This window comes from Centruroides vittatus, unplaced genomic scaffold, assembly GCF_030686945.1.
Source record: "Centruroides vittatus isolate TY-2023 unplaced genomic scaffold, ASM3068694v2 contig_786, whole genome shotgun sequence".
Classification (NCBI taxonomy): Eukaryota; Metazoa; Arthropoda; class Arachnida; order Scorpiones; family Buthidae; genus Centruroides; species Centruroides vittatus.
This window is the reverse complement of record NW_027122506.1, coordinates 398,143-417,748: the sequence shown is the minus strand read 5'-3', so window position 1 is coordinate 417,748 and position 19,606 is coordinate 398,143. Positions and strand designations below refer to the sequence as shown.

General features: G+C 31.5%; 1 protein-coding gene across 3 annotated transcripts in view; it reads right to left on the bottom strand.

The window, feature by feature from the left end:
• LOC136981658 (spectrin alpha chain-like) overlaps positions 1-16,477 on the bottom strand; it is a 58,505-nt gene extending 42,028 nt beyond the window's left edge. For all 3 annotated transcript variants that reach the window (XM_067277993.1, XM_067277992.1, XM_067277994.1), the window contains exons 1-11: positions 16,247-16,477; positions 10,996-11,251; positions 8,419-8,544; positions 8,189-8,329; positions 8,031-8,114; positions 6,301-6,405; positions 6,116-6,207; positions 5,268-5,412; positions 1,472-1,588; positions 1,216-1,389; positions 1,035-1,136 (exon numbers count right to left, since the gene is read on the bottom strand). In XM_067277993.1, coding sequence (XP_067134094.1) covers positions 1,035-1,136; positions 1,216-1,389; positions 1,472-1,588; positions 5,268-5,412; positions 6,116-6,207; positions 6,301-6,405; positions 8,031-8,114; positions 8,189-8,329; positions 8,419-8,544; positions 10,996-11,238 — 1,329 coding nt within the window. In that variant the 5' untranslated portion in view covers positions 11,239-11,251; positions 16,247-16,477. The remainder of the gene's footprint in view (positions 1-1,034; positions 1,137-1,215; positions 1,390-1,471; positions 1,589-5,267; positions 5,413-6,115; positions 6,208-6,300; positions 6,406-8,030; positions 8,115-8,188; positions 8,330-8,418; positions 8,545-10,995; positions 11,252-16,246) is intronic.
• Between the last annotated feature and the right edge of the window lie 3,129 nt (positions 16,478-19,606).

Here is a 19,606-nt window from a genome sequence, read left to right as displayed (position 1 = left end):
GGCACCCCTTCCCTCCTCCAGAAACACATATAGTTTGTCTTGCAGACCATTTGCAGGTGCCACTTGCAGAGGGGCGCCCCTCTGCAAGTGGCACCTGGTGCATGATACATCCCCTTGCACCCCCCTCACTATGCCACTGCACCCAGTGAAACACTATGACAATTTAGAAGACAGTCAAATTTTTTTCTTAGGGGATTTTCTTTGGTAAAGATAAGCTTGGTGCTTCAAAAAGGTACAGTACCCACGAGGTATTATTATTCTTTCCTACATTTCACTTTGAACTGCCGAGCTTATCTTTACCAAAGAAAACCCTTAAGAAAAAATTTCACTGTCTTCTAAATTGTCATAATTTTTTACATATCAAATGTTTTTGTTTGGATATCAATTGCTTTTTGGTTAATGATTGTGTTATTAAATAGAGACCTAAGATGACACCCTGTACAGTTTGATCGGCACTAAGCAACTGCAACCACCGCCAACCAAATGCTTTCATTTGCCGTTTAGTAAAATCATTATAAAAAGTTTTAATTCACATAAATTTGAGGTTTTGTTATTCTAGATAACATTTTGAATAAAAGTTATTTGTTTCAATGCAATTTTATTCTTATGAGTGTAAAATTAAGAGTTAAAGTAAGATAGCTTTATGGGGAGCCCATGTTAACGTTGACCTATCGACCTGGAAGTTTCTCCAGCACCTCAGTGATAACAAGAGAGACTTTTAAATTTTAAATTTCTAGATCCAGTAGTTCTTTTTCTAGGAGTGCCTGCAGTGCCAGAAGAAGAAAAAATATAGCTGTTTTTCTAATTTTTGCCCTTTTCAATTGCTTATATTTCAGCGTTACTTTATATAGAAAAATCTGAAATTTTGCACACTATGAAAAGAATTATCTTTCGAATGAGATATTCAAAATTACTATGGCCTTCACCAACCAGCTTTCCCATTGTGGACTTGATTGAAACCACAATGGATTTTAAAAAAGGCCCTCTTGCATCCACAGAGCAGTGTAAAATATTAAAAAATTCAAAAACATTACTTTTTCCTTCACTTCTTCTATAGCATAATGATCCATATCCAATAACATCTTTCCAGTTTCAGCTGTTACTCGAAAACTATCTTCACGTGCATCTATTTCTCCCTATTAAAAAAAAAACGTTGGAATTAAAATGGTCCTTCACATAAAAGAATACTAACAAACTTAAAAATAGATTATGTACTCTGTGTTCTTGATGACGTTCTAATAAAGCTTCTGCACCTGCAACGTCTTTCGCTAAATCGTCGGCCGAAATAATTCCTTTCATATCATGAATCCAAGAAAGAAGATCTCTGAAATCTGCAAGGAAGCGATGAAGCAAGTGAGAATCGTCTAAACTCTGGCGACGTTCCTGAGCCTATATTATAAAACAATAATAATAACATACCAATAAGACAAACAATTCACGATTAATATTAATTTGATCATAAATATCTTACTTTCTTTTTCAACATATCCCAGTTGGAAGTAATTTCCGAATTGATCGATTGGATTTGATCTGCATGATCCGGATGTAAACTACATAATCTCTCTGTCTCTTGCGCTAATATCATTACCTAAAATTATAATCAAAATAAAAGTTATTTATAAATAATTAGTCATTTAGTAAAGTATTTGTGAATAATAAAAATCAAAGTTCCTTTCGAGTTCAACACATCATTCTGTTTGTTATAAATGTTTTTCTAAAATATTTATTTTTACATTTAAGTGCTATACAAACATATTATACAAACATATGTACATTATGAGTACAAGAATTTAATATTTTAACAACACATGCACATGTATTTGAAAATTACAGGTGCATTTTTTAAATTTATTTAATAAAACTAAGTGTAAATTTTACAAATATTACTCTAAGGCAGTGTTTTTCAACCTTTATTATCTCGAGGCACACTTGTACCTATAATTAAATTACCGCAGAAAAAAATCATGTGATTTAAAGTTGTGTTTGTAAACATTGTATTGCCTTATTACTTGCTACTTAACCTAATTCTTTTTGTCTATAGTTTTTGTAAAATAAATAAAACAGTACTATTGTTCCTTAATATGATAATTACTACAAAAGAGAAAATAGGTGTAGAATCATTTTTAGGCATATACCAGTGGCGTGCCGTCCTTGAAAGCTGTGGAAGTGCCACTTCCCTTGTATTTTCTAAAATATAAATACATATTGTGCGATTATTTTCATATTTTAACGTACTTTGAATTAATTAAAATTAATATTTTATTATAACCGCATTACGTATCTTATTACAAATTTCTATACCACGTGTGAAAAAATGATAAGATCGCTATTGTATATTCGAATATCAGTAGCGGAATGGAGGCACTGTATTGTGGAAAACAGGACAGCTTCCATGGCAAAAATATCTGAATGGTGTAAAGCAGCCAGATTATAGGCATTGGCGCATGCGCTTTACAGAGCATCAACCTCACGCGGCTTAGCTGGTGGAAGCCAAGGTCCTAGATTATACACACCAAAATATCGTATAATGCTTCCAATGAATCTATCAGGACCGGTTCTGGGCTGTTAGCCACCTGCCTGCTAGATATTTGGCCGTCGTTGCCCCATTATGTGAATCGCAAGTAGATTTATAACTTAGCCTAACCAACAGGAGTTTACTGGTGTGTTTTTACGATAGTTCTGTATAGTTGACAGGAGTTTTAAAAAAGTCCATTAAAATATTTGATATATTTATTCTGCTCTCCCATCTTGTATTACTTACACATTTCAGTGTTAAACTAGTGTTATTACGATTTAGTATGTCCCATCTATAAGAGGATGCAGAAAAAAAATGTGTACAGTATACTTCTTATACAATGGTAAAAAATTAACTGTTACTTTGGCAGCATCATTTACAACTAAACTTAATGAATGAGATGTCCAAGGTACAAAAAAGCTCTAGAATTTATATTCCTTAAATTTACAATTTATGTATCTGTTGTCATAAAAATTAGTCTTTCCACTTTCCCAAGACTACAAATATTCAAGTACAAAGTAACCAGTTTCAACTTATTCCTACTTAAAAAGTAGTTAAATAATTAAGAGATTAGGGAATTAGGGACATAAATAAATAAAACCCTGCTGAAAAAACAGGAATTTTACTTAAACAAAAGCTTAACTAAACCAATCTATAGCCGAGTACAATGGGGACTGGTTTCTTCGTAATATTAAATGTAATAAAAACAGAAATTTTTCCAGTTCAATGAGTGACCGAAAAGTTATAAATTTTGGAAATTTCCGTAGACACCTGGTCCTAAAACGAATTAGTTAGAAAACAAATGATGGACAATCTACTTAGTATTAAGTTCAACATATGTAGATTTTTACAGCTGTGGTGAGAAACGTTTAAAATTTACAACAACCCTGTCGCGGCCTTTGAAATATACTAGTGATGCGACAAAAGAGGCATTTAACATTGACCAGTACGGGATTTGGCAGCCTGCATGCATGCACAGGACATGCCAGGACAGTCTCTGATTCCATCCATCGTAGGGAGGAGCTATTTGACTAAGTGGATTGTTTTAAGATTTAAAAAGTAAAGAAGATTTTACGTTATTTTTTGTATGTTTCTTTACAAAGCTATATTTAATTATAATTTTCTTTAAAAGTATATTCATACAATGTACCAAGTATATACATACCTGGTACATTGTACGAATATACTTTTATGAATATCCACTACACATTTTATTTCACCGAGTAAGTTTTCATAATTTTATTTTTAATTTTAGCCCTTATATCGTAGCTAGCGATTCCGAATGTATTAGTGATATTGAAAATTTATTTTAAAAGTTTGGCTCAAGACCATATAATAAAAAAGAAAACAATATTAAAAGAGAAAGACCGATGCCTAAATTAAATATAAATACTTAAACAAAAATTTGTTCATAAATTTAATCGTGAAAATGTCGAAGACACAAAATGGCTTTGTGGGTGCATAAAAATGCAGTGGCGCAGTGAGGGGGTGTGCAAAGGGGTGTATCATGCACCGAGTGCCACTCGCAGAGGGGACCCAAATGGTCTCAAAGACAAACTATGTGTTTCTGGAGGGGAGGGGGCGCCAATAAAGTGTCGTGCCCCGGGCGCCAGTAAAAATGCAAAAATTGTTTTGTTGGCCTTGCCTACTATTTTCAAATGAAATTAGTGTGTGGAATAAGAAGAGCTTTGATGATTTAAATAATTTAAATAAATCATTAGTAAACAATATGAAATAAATATTGAAAATTATAACAAGATAGTTACGGCTAATAGATATTATATCTAAATTAATAGATGTTATATATATGTGTTTTATCAAAGCAAGAATTAGCATTTAGAGGGCATGAGGAATCTATTGAATCTAATAACAGAGGTAATTATATTGAACTTGTTTATTTATTAAGTAAGTCAGATAATCTATTAAAAATACATTTAGAGAAGTCTACGGTTTTTACCGGCTTATCGAACAAACGAATACGAACGGACCCTAGACCGTCACCGAACTGATTGCCGTCGGAAGTCAGATTCTTACAGAAACACAGCTTCCCTATCGTCAAATGTCACAGCACACCACTAACGTATACAATAGAAAAATTTAACATTTAATTTGGTATAGGTCATTATTTTCTACAGAAATAATCTCTTAAGAAATACAAAACAAAATGTATAATTGCTTTTCTTTTCTTTTATTTTTTTAATGGTATAAAGACTAGATATGATCAGAGAATACCAAACACAAGATAATTTGCAGTATTGATCAGAAAGTAGCAGTGGTGTGGAGAGAATGGTAAATATTCAATGATTGTAATTGTTAAAATTATGCAGAAAATTTGTGAAAAATCTCATTACAACAGAAAGAGTTACAACACCTTCTTTAAAAAGAAACTTTATTGTTAAACTAGAATGGCCTTTAACGTGACCCTTTGCTGATTCTATGCGCACAGAAATTTTCCAGAATATTCAAAATTATATTTACAAACTTGATCGAATGTCAAATAAATATAAAGGAATATCAGTGATTGGCTGACAATCCATTTATGCCATTATCACATTCTTTCGTAAGTTAAAACTAGTAACAATAATTAAGAAATAAATGGCTCTATCTTTAGTAACTACATTAAAGTAATTTTTGAATATCAATCACTAAATCCAGCATCGATAAATTCAATTATTAAAAAAAAATCCATTATAATATATTAAAAAGAATACCATTTAGTAATAAGTGAAACAAATAATAATTTGCATCATACCTTATCTTCAAGTGCTGCTAAATCTCTTTCAATACCTTCGTGTCTTCTTTGCAATGCTTGAACACTAATCAAATCACGTCCAGTGTCATCTGAAGATAACATAACATCTTTTTCCAGCATCCAAGCTATTGTTTCGTCTGCATCTCTGTAAATTATATTAAATTTAAACTTCTGTGTAACATTTCCTATCAAGTAATTAGTGTAAGTAATCATTCAAAAACTGCTCTTATTATTAGCTGTAACAGCCCCTTCTTGCTTAGTGAAGACTCTGAGAACTAATGGATTAAGAAGGCTCCACATGGAGAAGCAAGGAGTGTGGTATGGTACTCAGACTAGAAAGAGGAACTGAAGGAAAAAGGGAGGGTGGAAATTTGGCAATACAAGGGTCATGCTAGGAGATAAACAAAGAAATCATAAAGGATCACAATAATGATTTAATAGTGAACTTATAGTTAGCAATACTATGATTTTCATGTGGACTATTCTTGACAGATTTGACAACTGTCCAGCCACTTGGACATTATCAATAAACATGGTCACATTAATAATTTGTTTATAGCACGTTATCATAATTGTAAGAGAAATCCTTCAATTTATAATCTGTTTCAAGTCTATCTCTATTGAGATAATATTACTGAGCACATTAAAGTTATTGTATCAATTCTGTTGTCCTTGTCTTTGTCTTGCTGAATCTGGAAACAATGAATCAATCCTTACATATATGATTGGCATTACTCACCTCCAATTATATCCTGCCTGTTCTATTATTAAACTCATTTTTCCCCATCAGCCCTCATAATATATATATAATTACTTTTACTATTTGAATAATTATAATTTCATATTACCTTTTAAATCTTTGTATCTCATGAGCTCCTAACAGTCGTTCTTGTTTCAATAAGGTTAATGCTTTTAATCGTTGCCATCGATCATTTACTTCCTTAAAAATAACAACAATAACTATTTTAAAATTTATATTTAACCCAAATAGTATTTTTAAATTACAAATTTTATGTATGATGTATATTCAAACCTCTCTTCTCTTTGAAATAGTTTCTACATCCGAATGTCCATCTTCAAGTAACTTATCTGCATGTTTATTGACTTCATTTATCCTGAATTCTTGACTTGTCATATCCTAACAGTAAAAAATAAAAAGCAGATTATTAGCGAGGTTGAGGCCAAAGTTTTAAATGCGAAAACGTGTACATTGAACATTCGGCGCCACTTTCCAGAAGTTTGACAATAGTGTTTGGAAAGTCAGTGGTGTAAAGGATTGCTTTTAACAGCATAGGGACAAAGGTGACACGACCTTGTGGATTGGTCCCACCCAGTGTTGTATTTGTAAACAGGTGGGGAAACAAAAGGAGCACCATCTTTGTTTATTGGACTTGTGTGAGGTGGGGCAATGTGTTTGCCCATGTTAGCTTGATAGAAAAAAATGTAAACAAGTGATGGACATTATGGTGAGCTGTTTCATCAGGAGAAGAGCCGACATTTTGGAAAGCTTCTGATGTAAGGAAGAATCCTGATTGGTCAGAAGTTGTCATCCGGAAGCTTCTTAAATAGTAAGACGAGCGAGAGGAAAGGGGAGAAGGGCAAGAGACTGGAATACAGTAGTCTCAGGTACTTGGGCAGCCCGCTGAGCATAGAGTGAGTGTTCTCCTCTGACAACGATCTCAGGGACGGGTAAGTGCAGAGACTGGATGAGCTGTATAGTTGAGCCAACTCCACAAACTGACTGAGGTTTCCCCAGAGTCTAATAGTTCCCGAAGGCCAAACTGGTACACGAGATACCACACTTTGTTGTCCTGTATATGTTATGTTGTCAAACTCGTACATTCTACATATTTTGTTTTGTAAATAAACTGTAAATATTCTCTGTATTGAGTGTGGAGGTGTGCTTTCATCGATCCTAAATTAACTATCGGATCGTGATACATACGGAACCCAACCCAACAAGACGGAGTTTGGGAAACAGCATCACTAGATCTTCAGTAGATCTTCACTAGTGGAATCATGCTCAACATTCCAAACACCATTGTTAAACTTCTATGCTTACAGGAAAGCAACGCCGAACGTCTGACGTACACGTTTTTGCGTTTAAAACTTTGGCCTCAACATCGCTATTAAATTGTAAGAATAATGAAGAACTTTTAATTTCTATTAGCTGCTACTCTTTAATAAAATTTTCGTATTATTAGAAGAATTGAAATAATTAAATAGAAATAGAATATAGTTTGAATGTATTTTATTCTAACTGAAAAAAAACTAATCTCTGCACACAAAGCTAGAACTAATTCAAAATCATAATCACAAAAAACCTTTCACACGCTGTTTCTAGCAAACAAATTAGTGAGCACAAACGTTTTCGGCCGTTTTAAAAGGCCTTCTTCAGGTGCACTGAGGACGGTTGGAAAGTCGGATAGCAAATGTTTACGTGACGTCATTGTTTACGAGGGGTTTCCTCTTACAAGTGACGTCACTTGTAAGAGGAAACCCCTCGTAAACAATGACGTCACGTAAACATTTGCTATCCGACTTTCCAACCGTCCTCAGTGCACCTGAAGAAGGCCTTTTAAAACGGCCGAAAACGTTTGTGCTCACTAATTTGTTTGCTAGAAACAGCGTGTGAAAGGTTTTTTGTGATTACGATTTTGAAAAAAAACTAACTTTGGTTTACTTTTAAAATTATTCAAACTTTATAATTTATAATCTAATATTTAAAAATTTGTTTTTTAAACATAAAAACATATTACTCACTTTCTGAAACTCATCAAATTTATGCTGTAACATTTCAACATGTTCTAAATCTTGACTAAATTCATCTGTTGTTACAAATGCTTCCTGTATTTTTAATAAATATATATATTAGTACTTTATATTTTTATATACCATTTTTTTATTTTTATACACCATACTTTATCATTAATCCAAAACATGACTTCATCACACTGACGTAAAAATTGTAAAAGTATAAGTGCTTGTTGCAATTTCAGGCCTTTGTTCGACAGATGAGACAATAAAAGTTCCCATAATTTATGAATTTCATCTAATCGTTGCTAGAAATAATGAAAAAACAGAATGATTATATTGTCAATTGATTATTATTTGTTATGCTATATCTCAATGTTTAATATTTTATAAATACTTGAATTGTTTCTGAAGCATAATGTCCCTGATTAATCATTTCCATTCCGGCACTATCCAGTACAGCAATTGCATTGCTGTGTGCAGCTACTTCTGCCTCAAAAGCTTGATGCTTCTGTATTTTAGCCTGAAAGAAATTTCAATCATTAATTTAATTTTATTCTATAAATATAAGTATTGGTTTGTAATCTAAAGTAGTATAAAAGGTTTTCTTTTTTAATTTGCATTGATGCTGATTAGAAAATTTCACTGTAATTCAGTAATTAGCATATTTCCTTTGCTCTTTCTACCTTCTAAAACTTTTTAATCTTCTTAATTATGCTTTTCCCTTGGAGGTGAGGGCCACTTCCTGGAATCATCAAAAGAATGAATGCAAAGTTTCCTTAGGGGACACATGAAGGTAAAGTCACATTTTGGCTGGTCCTCTTAGTGAGAGGATGAACAGGAGAATAGGGAGAGTTGTCGAGTACCCAAGAGACGGGTGAAGCCAGTTTGGAAGAAGAGAGACTCCTGAACTTCTTGGACCAATGTTAGTGTTAATGTTGGTATCTCAATTTGAGGAGTTTTGCATTCGGACAGATGAACAACAACTTGGACTAAAAATTTATAGAAATCATCTAAAAGGTGAATGGATGTGCGAATTGTGCCCAAGGAAGTTTCCATGTGGCCCCTCATGGAAGCAGAAAGATGTTCGTACAATCCAAGTTCTATATTCCACCATCTTTGATACTTCTCACCCTCTATCATCTTTTCCACTTTCCTATAGTGTAAGTTAGTTTTAAGGATTAGTTATAAGGAATTTTTTGGTAATAAATAATCTTGAGTCCTTTGTATGCATTGCAATATTTTGTAATCTAGCCAATGATTGTGTTTTGGATTACTGCTGAGTATCCTAGAGTTGGCATCTGTTACCAATCCTGTATATGGTAATATCACACAAAATAAATTGTGTTTTTAACATCTATTGCATGTTTTTTTCCTGGGTAAAGTAGTAAAAACCCTTTCATATCTGACAGTATATTCAGTCTATAACCAGGAATAAATTGGGTGCTAAAAGAATAAGCTGAAAAGACTGTGACTAGCATTTCTCCAGCCATTATTAGGTCTATTAGCTACAATCCAAGTGTTAAAAAAGCAACATTAGCCTAAGTTTATGTGATGAAAGCAAAAGCATATTATATATATACTGGTATAAGGTCATTATTGACTATGCTGAGGAAATTGCTACTTCATAACTCTATAACTACAGCTCTGATTATATTTATTTATATATGAAAATAAAATTTATCTTATGTTGTAAAAATAAATAAGATATTTAATGACACAGATTTAAATCAAAAATTAAATTTTAAATATGTTTTTGGCTTTTACAAGTCTATAAATGAACAGAATTTATTCCCAAGCTTATTTATAAAGCATTCTGCTTCCTTACTTCAAAGAGTCTTTCATTTATCCCAATACTATAAACATCTTACAGATTAGATTATACATTATAAAAGAAGCCATGTTAAGTATTACCAAGAAGTTCTTCTTCTTGGTAACACTTAACATGACAAGAGGAATATTAGTGTGGGATAAGACAGATGGGTAGAATAGACAAACAACAAAAGACAGACTATGATCCACTGTCAAAAATGCATTGTTTGCTATATTAGATTAATTAGCTACAGTGACCTTATCAGAGTTATAGATCATACTTATAAGAATAAAAGTCAAAAAGAATAAATGATCTACATTTAATCCTTTACAAGATATATTTTCAATTGAAAGAGGGGGGTGCCTCCAGGTTCCACTCATAGGTACAACCTGAACCTTCACAAGAAATAGCCCACCGACTAGGCTTCTTCTTAAGCACAAGATATGCTGAAAAAAGCACAGATTACTCCAATCTTGCTCCAGAAGTATTTGGCGCAATGGCATTTCTCATTTTTTATGAGGTTTTAGCCATCTCTAGTAAAATACAAAACTAAGTACTTAGCTTGGATGTCACGCCAACAGTTGTATTAAAATGATGAAAAATGATAATAAGAAGGTGTTAAAGATTAAAAAAAACACTTTATTTCCGCAAGCGCTTGCTGAAATAAAGTATTTCGTTTAATCTTTAACGCCTTCTTATCTATAATTTCATCATTTTAAAATACAAAACAGTTGATTTTCAGCATTGTTTTGAGAAATACTTCTAGATTTTTTACTTTTAAATTCTACCCCATTTTTGAGGGTATTCCAGATAAGCAGATTTCAAGAAACAGATCTCATGAAGAATCATATATAGTTTTACTCTTATGATAACGGTCTAACTCTGATAAGGTCCCAACCACCTCATTCAGAGCTGAAATTTTACCCAATTTTATTAGCTTTTTGACAGTTTTAACTTTTAATTTTACCAATTTTGTAATATATTCTTATTTATATAGGCTTGTAAATGATTAAAATGATAAATTATGTTGAAAATATAAAATGTCCATCCTAGCTCTGTAATTCACATGTAATTAGATTTGTTCTTTTTCCCCCTTGATAAACTATATATCTGAATTATAATAAATTTATCTTTCGGATGTTGCACTACATAAAATATTACCTGAAGATTTGTTGGATCTTTATAATTTTCATCAGCAGCAGTTTGTAATTTCTCATTTATCCAAGATTCTAATTCGTCTGCATCTCTTCTGAAATATTGTAGTCGTCTGGAATCTTCGAGTTTGTCTCGCTTTGTTCGCGCATCCACTTTAAACTGAGCATATCTTCCCAAAACCTGTTCTCGTCTCTCTTGAATATCTTGCACCGATTCTAAAACTTGTATGTCTTTCGGTTGGATGTCCATCGTATTAAATAATCTACGTATAAAAAGCCAATAAAATGTAATTTAATTATCTAAATAAATATTTTTCTTAGAAACTGCTTTAAAATTTGTATTTAAAATGAAATTAAGTGTATTACAAAATAAATAAAGTAGAAGTATATAATTAAATGAATAGTCCATAAATTTCCTATGTCATTCTACAGATATTTCATTCTTGGAATGAAAATTAAATCAATGCAAATGTCTTCAAAATTTACATAACAGTTGAGAAATAAAAATTGTAATATATAGAAATTTACAAGTAAAACATATGCTAATGTCTTCTGTTGCATGAATATAATCGTATAGTCAGGTAACGTACCATTATACAGATAGCATTGGGAATGGATTTGTGCATTTATACTTATTTTTATGCATAAATTTAGGCATTTATTTAAAATTTTTGTTTAAGGCGAGGCAAATGGGCTCTTCTCTACCCGAACACACCTACTGCTGTAGTATAACTCTTGGTATGTTTACATAAATAATTTTATTTATATAGATAAGTTATGTGCCACTTAACATGGATAAGTGAACATCATAGAGTACTTAGACAAACCTTATAGGGAATAGTCAACTACTGAATCTATACATAACTGAATGAGAAGTATATTTATGTGTCTAAATACATACCTAAACACAAAAAAGATATAGCAGCTATGAATTTTTCAGCCCCATTATAACCTTATTGAACCTACATTATATGTCTGGTCCATCAAACTTGTACACCAGGAAATATACCACAAATTATATAAAAAAAAGTTTAAAAATCTCTACTATAAATTGAAGCTCTGTTAAAATGTAAATATAAACCAAAAATATTGTAATATATCAATATATTTTAATATAAACATCATATTATATAAAATAGAGTGCTTGTTTTCAGATTTATAAAGTATATAGAAGTCGACGGTATTAACAAATAAAATGTTTTGTAAGATCCTTTTTTCTTTTTATTGGAAAGAAAAATATAAATACATATTAAATATACAGTGAATAAGTTAAATAAGCATAGCCTTAATATTTCTTCTTTTAATGAAATCTGTGATTTATAACTGCAGAGCTAAAAATGTCAGAGAGATGAAGAAAAACATTCAAAATAACTGTGTTGAAATCTTTTCTCTCCCTTAAAAAAACATTTAGATAAGCCTATGTGAAAGCATTCATATATCAATGCAAGTAAATTGCTATTTATGGAGAGTAACATGTTTACAATGCCTTTATTATAAGTAAATATACCAAAAGTATTAATAAAATACCATTTATTTTATAAGGCACATGCACAATGGTGAAATATATACATGCAAGGTGACCCTTTTAACCATGTTGGAAGTGTATGAAGATTTAATTTGTGTATTATTAATTAAGCATCATTTTAATCAGTCGGTTAATGTGGAATCAGAGACGAGCCGCCATTTTGGAACCATGGGTAACATTAACCAAACGGTCCACCCTTTATATCTCGTTTTCCTTCGTAGGAATAAAATTAACTAATATAATATTAAAAATTATAAATTTAAATATAAAAAGTACGTGAATTAAAGTAATTATAATGTGTAATAAATAACATAATAAACAAAGAATAAATTTCCTCGCGACGAAGAGCACGTCACAAGAAATTGAAAAGTTACGGATACGAAGAATTTTTATTATTATTATTATTATTATTTTAATTTTAATACGTAACTATTAAAAACTGCAAAGAAATTAATTTAACTCATTTTAAAGTACAGTAATTATAAATAAAATATAATTCATTAAAATGCGTTAAATTATCGCGGATTTGACGGAATTTGGCTTATTTACTTTTTAAAATTTAAATTTTTAAAATTTGTCTCGTTTCTAATTGGTTCATTTCAGTAAAAAGTAACAATGACATAAAATTTTAAAAATAAATAAAACTGTTTTATTAATATTATTATTATTATTTTATAAAAAAAAAATAAATAAATCCGATTTTTATCAATCATTGATAGCGATCGAATAGAATTTTTCATATCCCGCAGAAATCGATATCGTTTGTCATAAAATCAACAATCGATATCGTTCTTCCGAAAAGGTTACAAAATGTCGTTAGCCTAGTTTTATTTTATAATTAATTTTTTAAAAGCATAAATTCTTTAATAGAATTTAATGATAAAGCTCTTAAAAATAATTAACTTAATATTAAAATTCTCTTAGAAAACTTTCCAAAAAAATAATAATAATAATAATAATAATAATAAAATGTTTAAAATAACTTACAAAACAAAACAAAAGAAAAGATGTCGCTAATTTAAATCTAAATTATAAATAAATTAATTAATATTTATTAATAATTGTATAAAATTTACTTACAATTAAAAAACTATTACGTAAAATATATTCGGCATAGAAATTTTCAATCGATAAAAATTTATTCGGAGATTTGTCGAGAGTAACTTTGAAGAATTTTAAGTGGGAGCGGGCATTGATAAATTGTATACGCGGAAATGTATTTATGAAAGTAAATGGCTTGTTTACATTAGCTACAAATAATAAGTGGTTCTTAAATGGTAGCTTTGACACTTCCAAAGAAGGAAGATAAACTAATCATTTATTAAAACAAAAAAAAATGAAGCCTTTCGGATGTCGGGAGGCCCCGATACTTACCTTATTGAGGCCCCCGTTACACTAAAAATAAAGCGTTAAAATACTGTATTAAAGTAATTTTATAATCAAATTTTATTTCCCTTAATTTGAAAAAATATCTACAGATCCCCCGTAATTTTGAAGCCCGATCAAGCGGCCTTACCTGTGGAAGGGCCTTATCAGTAAGAGAATTTAATTATATACAGGCGAAAGTCATTTTTTCGGGGACGTTTCTTTGAAATGCTAATTTAATACAAAAAAGGAGTAAAAAAAATCTTTGAAGTTTGATCTAAAATAAAACAAACTGAGGCCTGTGTAGATATTTAAATCACATAAAGGACCGTCCATTAATTACGTGTAAAGTAACGTGGAGGAGGGAGGCCAGGCACGCGGACTTTTTAGTGATATTAGTGGCATATAAATCTGTTCTTATAAGCCTGCTTACTAGTCACTTAGAGTTCTGCAAATATTTTCTACCCTTTCAGGGGCATTCGTGAGCTATTGTACACGTAATTAAATAGGAGGAGGGGTTTGCCAAAAGTACGTCATTGTATACAACAGGGAGGAGAGAGTCAAAAGTGGCTCGTAAACTAAACACATAATTAACGGACTGTCTTAAAGAGAAACTGTGATGTTTTTTCTAAACGTAATCATTGAAAAGAATAAATTTGAAGCCTCCTAGAGAAGTTCACAGCACAAATTTAATGTTTTTTTTTTTTTTAATATAATGGTATTCCTGTATACTTCAGTAGAATTTTTAACAAGAGATAACAAGCCTTTTGAATAGAAAGAGAGCCTTTTAAGATTACATAAAAGTTCTGTGATTTCTCTCACTGATTGGAAGCGTAAAAAATGCCATTCAGCTTTACTGGAGACCGATAACACTCCAGAACTTATATAAATTTTAATAATAATTAATACACAGACTGTATTTTATATACTTGTCGGTGTAAAGTGCAGAAAGAAATTTCCTGTAGCGGAAATTTCTTTTTTATATCCCATGTATTGAGTGGTACCCGAAAAAAGGTTTCTTTTTTTATTATCCAAACTTCCTTCTAGCTCAACAAAAGATTTATATCTGCTCTACTCCCTCAGTTATGTGAAAAATAACCTATCCTACATGTTTACTATCTTTAAGTGGAGTGAAAGCCGAGGAGCACTCATAAAGATCAGGTAAATATCTCAATTAAGTTGTATTAGAGAATGATAGAATGGAATTCGAATTGACTTAATTTATAAATTTATTTTTAAATCGTGGTTTATCTTATTTTACAATTCGCTGACGTTGCAAAATATTTCACTCGGGATAACTGCAATATTTAATAACAGATGGCAGCACTGATAATAATGAAATGGATAAGTTTTATTTAAAAATAAAAAAACATGGCGGTTATTGGATGTAAACTTCACTTTAAAATAATTTTTTTTATAAATTATTTTAAATATTTTGTGAAAATTATTATATGTATTTGACATTTCGTGTTATAAACTTTTATATTCTTGCATAAATTAGTAATAAATTTGGCGATTTATTTACAAAATTGATACTAAACTTGAGAAAATGGAGGAGAAAATGGGAAGGAAATTACTTTTGACATCAATACAGAAGCGAATATAATTAGAGGATTAACGATTTGAAGGGAGATAATCCAGTTTTTTAAACTTTACAAAGTTTTTATTTAAAAAAAAATATATATATTATTAATAAATTCATACGTTTAAGCAATATAAGCTTGCTCTCATTAATTTTTTTATTATTTTAAAATTAATTAATGCCTAGAAGATCTCATAAACTACTCTCGGCTTCATTTAATACTACTTTCACTAATAAATTTTAATATTTTCTATCAAGTTCAACGAGTACAGTGCAAATTTCTGAGTGTGTATCGCAACTAACATCTGACCACACCGCTATAAGTATTATCTAAATATAGCTCACATGTGGTTTTAAAAAAATCGATAACAAAACTTTAAGAGTTACTTAGCTTAATTTTAATAATATATAATATCATTATCATCCAAGACGTGTGTATATAATTTAATGTTATAAGTTATGACAGTAATTAAATCCCTTAACCATTAACGTGTCTAAAGGTGTAAGTATAAAGTTATTATAATGATTTCTGTTATAAAATTATTGCAGATAGTTTAAAAGTTGAAATTATAAGTAAAACACTTGAGTAAAACAATAAATTAAGCAGTAAATCTCTGCCACGCCCGAAGAAATTCATTTCAACGTCGCTTCATCCCGTGATATCTTCGGTAAAAAACTTTAATACCTCGCCAGAAATTTGGCATTACAACTACTTTAAACACTATGACGTAAGATAATATTACTTTAGTACACTTTAACGATATCAAAAGTAAATAATAAACTCACCAAAACTTGATTATTGTCAAAATACGAGCGGAGAGAAGAGGGGAAAAGTGTAGCTGAATACCTCTCTGGGATGTTGCCAAGAATAGGAATGTTTCTATTTTCTGCACTCACGTGGGTGATGTCATTTCGGTATCCATTTTGTATTTAGGAATTGACCTACTACAGTGACTCTATTAATACACTACGGGGATCGTTCATTTGGTGAGCTGACATAATGTACATTTTTGAATGATTTGTAGTCTCTTAATTAATTAAATATATAACTGAAGTTAATTAAAAATTGGTTGTGATATACAGTATATACTTTCCGGTTGCCTTTTTTTATGTTCCTGGTATGGAAATTTTCTTTCTTTTTTCATGTTTCTGCGTCGATAATCTTATAGGTTAGCTTGTTATTAAAATCTTGTCATCATTAATTGGCATGTTTCTTTGTTATTTGCTATTAAAGTGACATTCATTTATATTTACTTTATCTTATTCTATTTTTCCGCTTATCATGCTCCAATTGTTGAAAACAAGATGAAATTCAATTTTATTACTTCAAAACTCAATCTTTGATATTCGAGTTGAAGAATTTTTTTATTTGTATTTATTTTTTTTTCGTACGAAGAAAAATGAAAGTTATTCCTTTTAAATTAACAAAATGTTTCTGTTATTTTCTCCATTCTTCCTTTCTGTAACAATAATTATTCTTCTCATTAAAACTAATCTATACGTAATTATATTAACTTATATTTTTCTTGAATTTCCTTGTCTTGTAACTAAATTAATTCTGTTATATCTGTACTCTTTCCGCCCCGTAGCCATTAAGAAGGCCTTTTTTACAGAGGCCAGTATGGGTTCGGCAAGGCCCACAACGAAGAGGTCGAGTGATGAGGGACGGGCCCCACATCCATCCGGGTTTGGCTCCGGGTCCCCAGAGCGGTGGGACGTCACCTTAACTACTCGGCCACTTTTTTCGGCCTTGTGGAGACTACGACGGCATCTTTTTCTGATCTGTCGTGGGTTCGGCCAGTCTCACAATGGAAGCGGTCGAGTAGTGTTGTACGGAGCCCCAACTTATCTGGATCAGACCACTCCTGAAAAAACTCTGGGATTTTCTATCACCTGAATTCGAACCCGGGCAGTAGTTGGCGCCTTAAACGGCTCCATTATCCAGCCGTTTTTAAACGTATATTTTATAAATAATATTAATATATCAAATCTTGTAAATTCTCAAATAAAATGTATAAAATCGCCAGAAAATCGAATAAAATTTCTATTTCCTCGAAACTTTTAACGATAATACCCTTTCACGGAAAACATTACATCACATTACTCAACGCTTGTATACAACTATCCATTTATCACAGATTCCTTTTCTCATAAATTTCATTTTATTTCATAAATGTAGGATAAAAAATAAATTTCCTTTCAAGCATCGATCCCGATTTTCCTAACAAACATCATCGGAATTTTTAATTAACGTTCTTCTATTTACATTACTTATCGTGTAAAATTATATTTCACAATATTTACTGTATTAATTAAATACTGCGCACGCGCTTTTTATTTTCTCCTCCTAAGGGGCACTAAGTGGGCCTTTCTTAATCATACCCATTGTGGGTTCGGCTAGGCCCACAATGAGATGGTTAGTAAAGGGGCCCGACCGCCCATGGAAGATACTAGAGGAGTCGCTCGAGCGGAATCGATCCGGGTTGCCCCAGAGCGGCACTATTATAATATTTACTAAGCGGATTATAATTCATGAATTAAGTCTCTTTAGATACAACTTTAAAGAGGATAAATGTTGATTTTAAAATGTTTGAACTTCTTACTTTTTTAGGCTTTTATGGTTTATATAAATATTTATACAATGAGTAAGCGAGATAAGATTTTAAATACAGTAATGTCACAATTGACTTTATTTACCTATTAAAAAATGTTTTGATGTTCCATTTTTCTGTAGTGAATACGTAAAAAGTAAACGTTATTTTAGTCTTATTTTTACCTGCTATTGTAATTTTTATAAATAACTAGCGGATATGCCCTGTGCTGTCGGGATTAATAGTATTAACGACGAACACTAAAATGTTTATTTTACCTTACTATTGTTACACATATCACGAAGTTTCAAGGGGATAAAGTCAGAGGAGAAGTGGGGCTTTCTGGATTTTTGGTAGCCTTTAGTTTCCTCGGGGTCCTAGACCGCAATTGTTAAGAACGTTAAAAAATTTAGGTACTAATAGGGGAATAAAATTAGGGAATGTTCACGTTTCATGGTAGCCAGGCTCGTCGTGAGCAGTGGCGTAGCGAGGGGAGTGCAAGGGGTGCATGCACTCCTTGCACCGGGGCGCCCCTTACCTATCATGCACAGGGCGCCACTCGCAGAGGGGCGCCCAAATGGTCTCCAAGACAAACTATATGTGTTTCTGGAGGGGAGAGAGGGACGCCAATAAAGTGTCGGACGCCAGTTATGCCCCGGGCGCCAGTTATGTTTGCTACGCCACTGGTCGTGAGAGAGGAGAAGCTGGGGATTTTTCCCGGGCCTAGAGAAAATTTAGGGACACATTTCGTTTGTTCAAAAGAGGACTACAAAGGCAAAGAAGGGCCCCCTCTACTCCAGTCCTCGCACAAGCTCTCTGGTAGCTTACATTTTCCTCGGGGCCCTAGGCGAAGATCGGTCAAAGATTTTAGGAGTTAATAGAATAATAAAATAGGGAATGTCCAAGTTTCACATCTTCCTCAGGATACTACAGAGTACCTATGAAATATTTAGTGCACATTGGTTGAAGGACTTATAAGTGTATAGAGAACACACAGATAGACTGACAGACGTTCTATTTTAAATATCATACATAGATTACAATTGTTACTAAGTTTAAGCTTGGATGCATTAAAGAATGCTTGAAGATGAAATTTTTAAAATTAAATAATTGTGATTACTTTTCATTGTATTCGAACCCAAATGCATTGAAGAATGTTTCGTGATCCATTTATCTGTAATTTTAATAAATAATTGTAATTACTCGAAAGTTTAATTGAGCTTAAACTTATTTAAGATTAATGAAAATGTATTCGAAATCCGATAGATTATGATAAATGATTTTAGCTGATTAATCATCAATCTAAATATCGTAATTTAGGATTATTATACTAATTACATATTTCATTTTGTTTCGTGCGTTTAATTATAAATAAACGAGCAGTTAGCTTACTGAAAAAAATTTGCTTTTTTTAATATATTTTTCTATAAAAATTTAATGAAAATTCTCTATTTTCATCTCGGAATCAACACTTTTACTTTTAAAAAATGGCTTTAAGCTACTTTCTTCGTATGCCACATTAATTTTCAACTACTGAGACCAAAAAAAACTATCC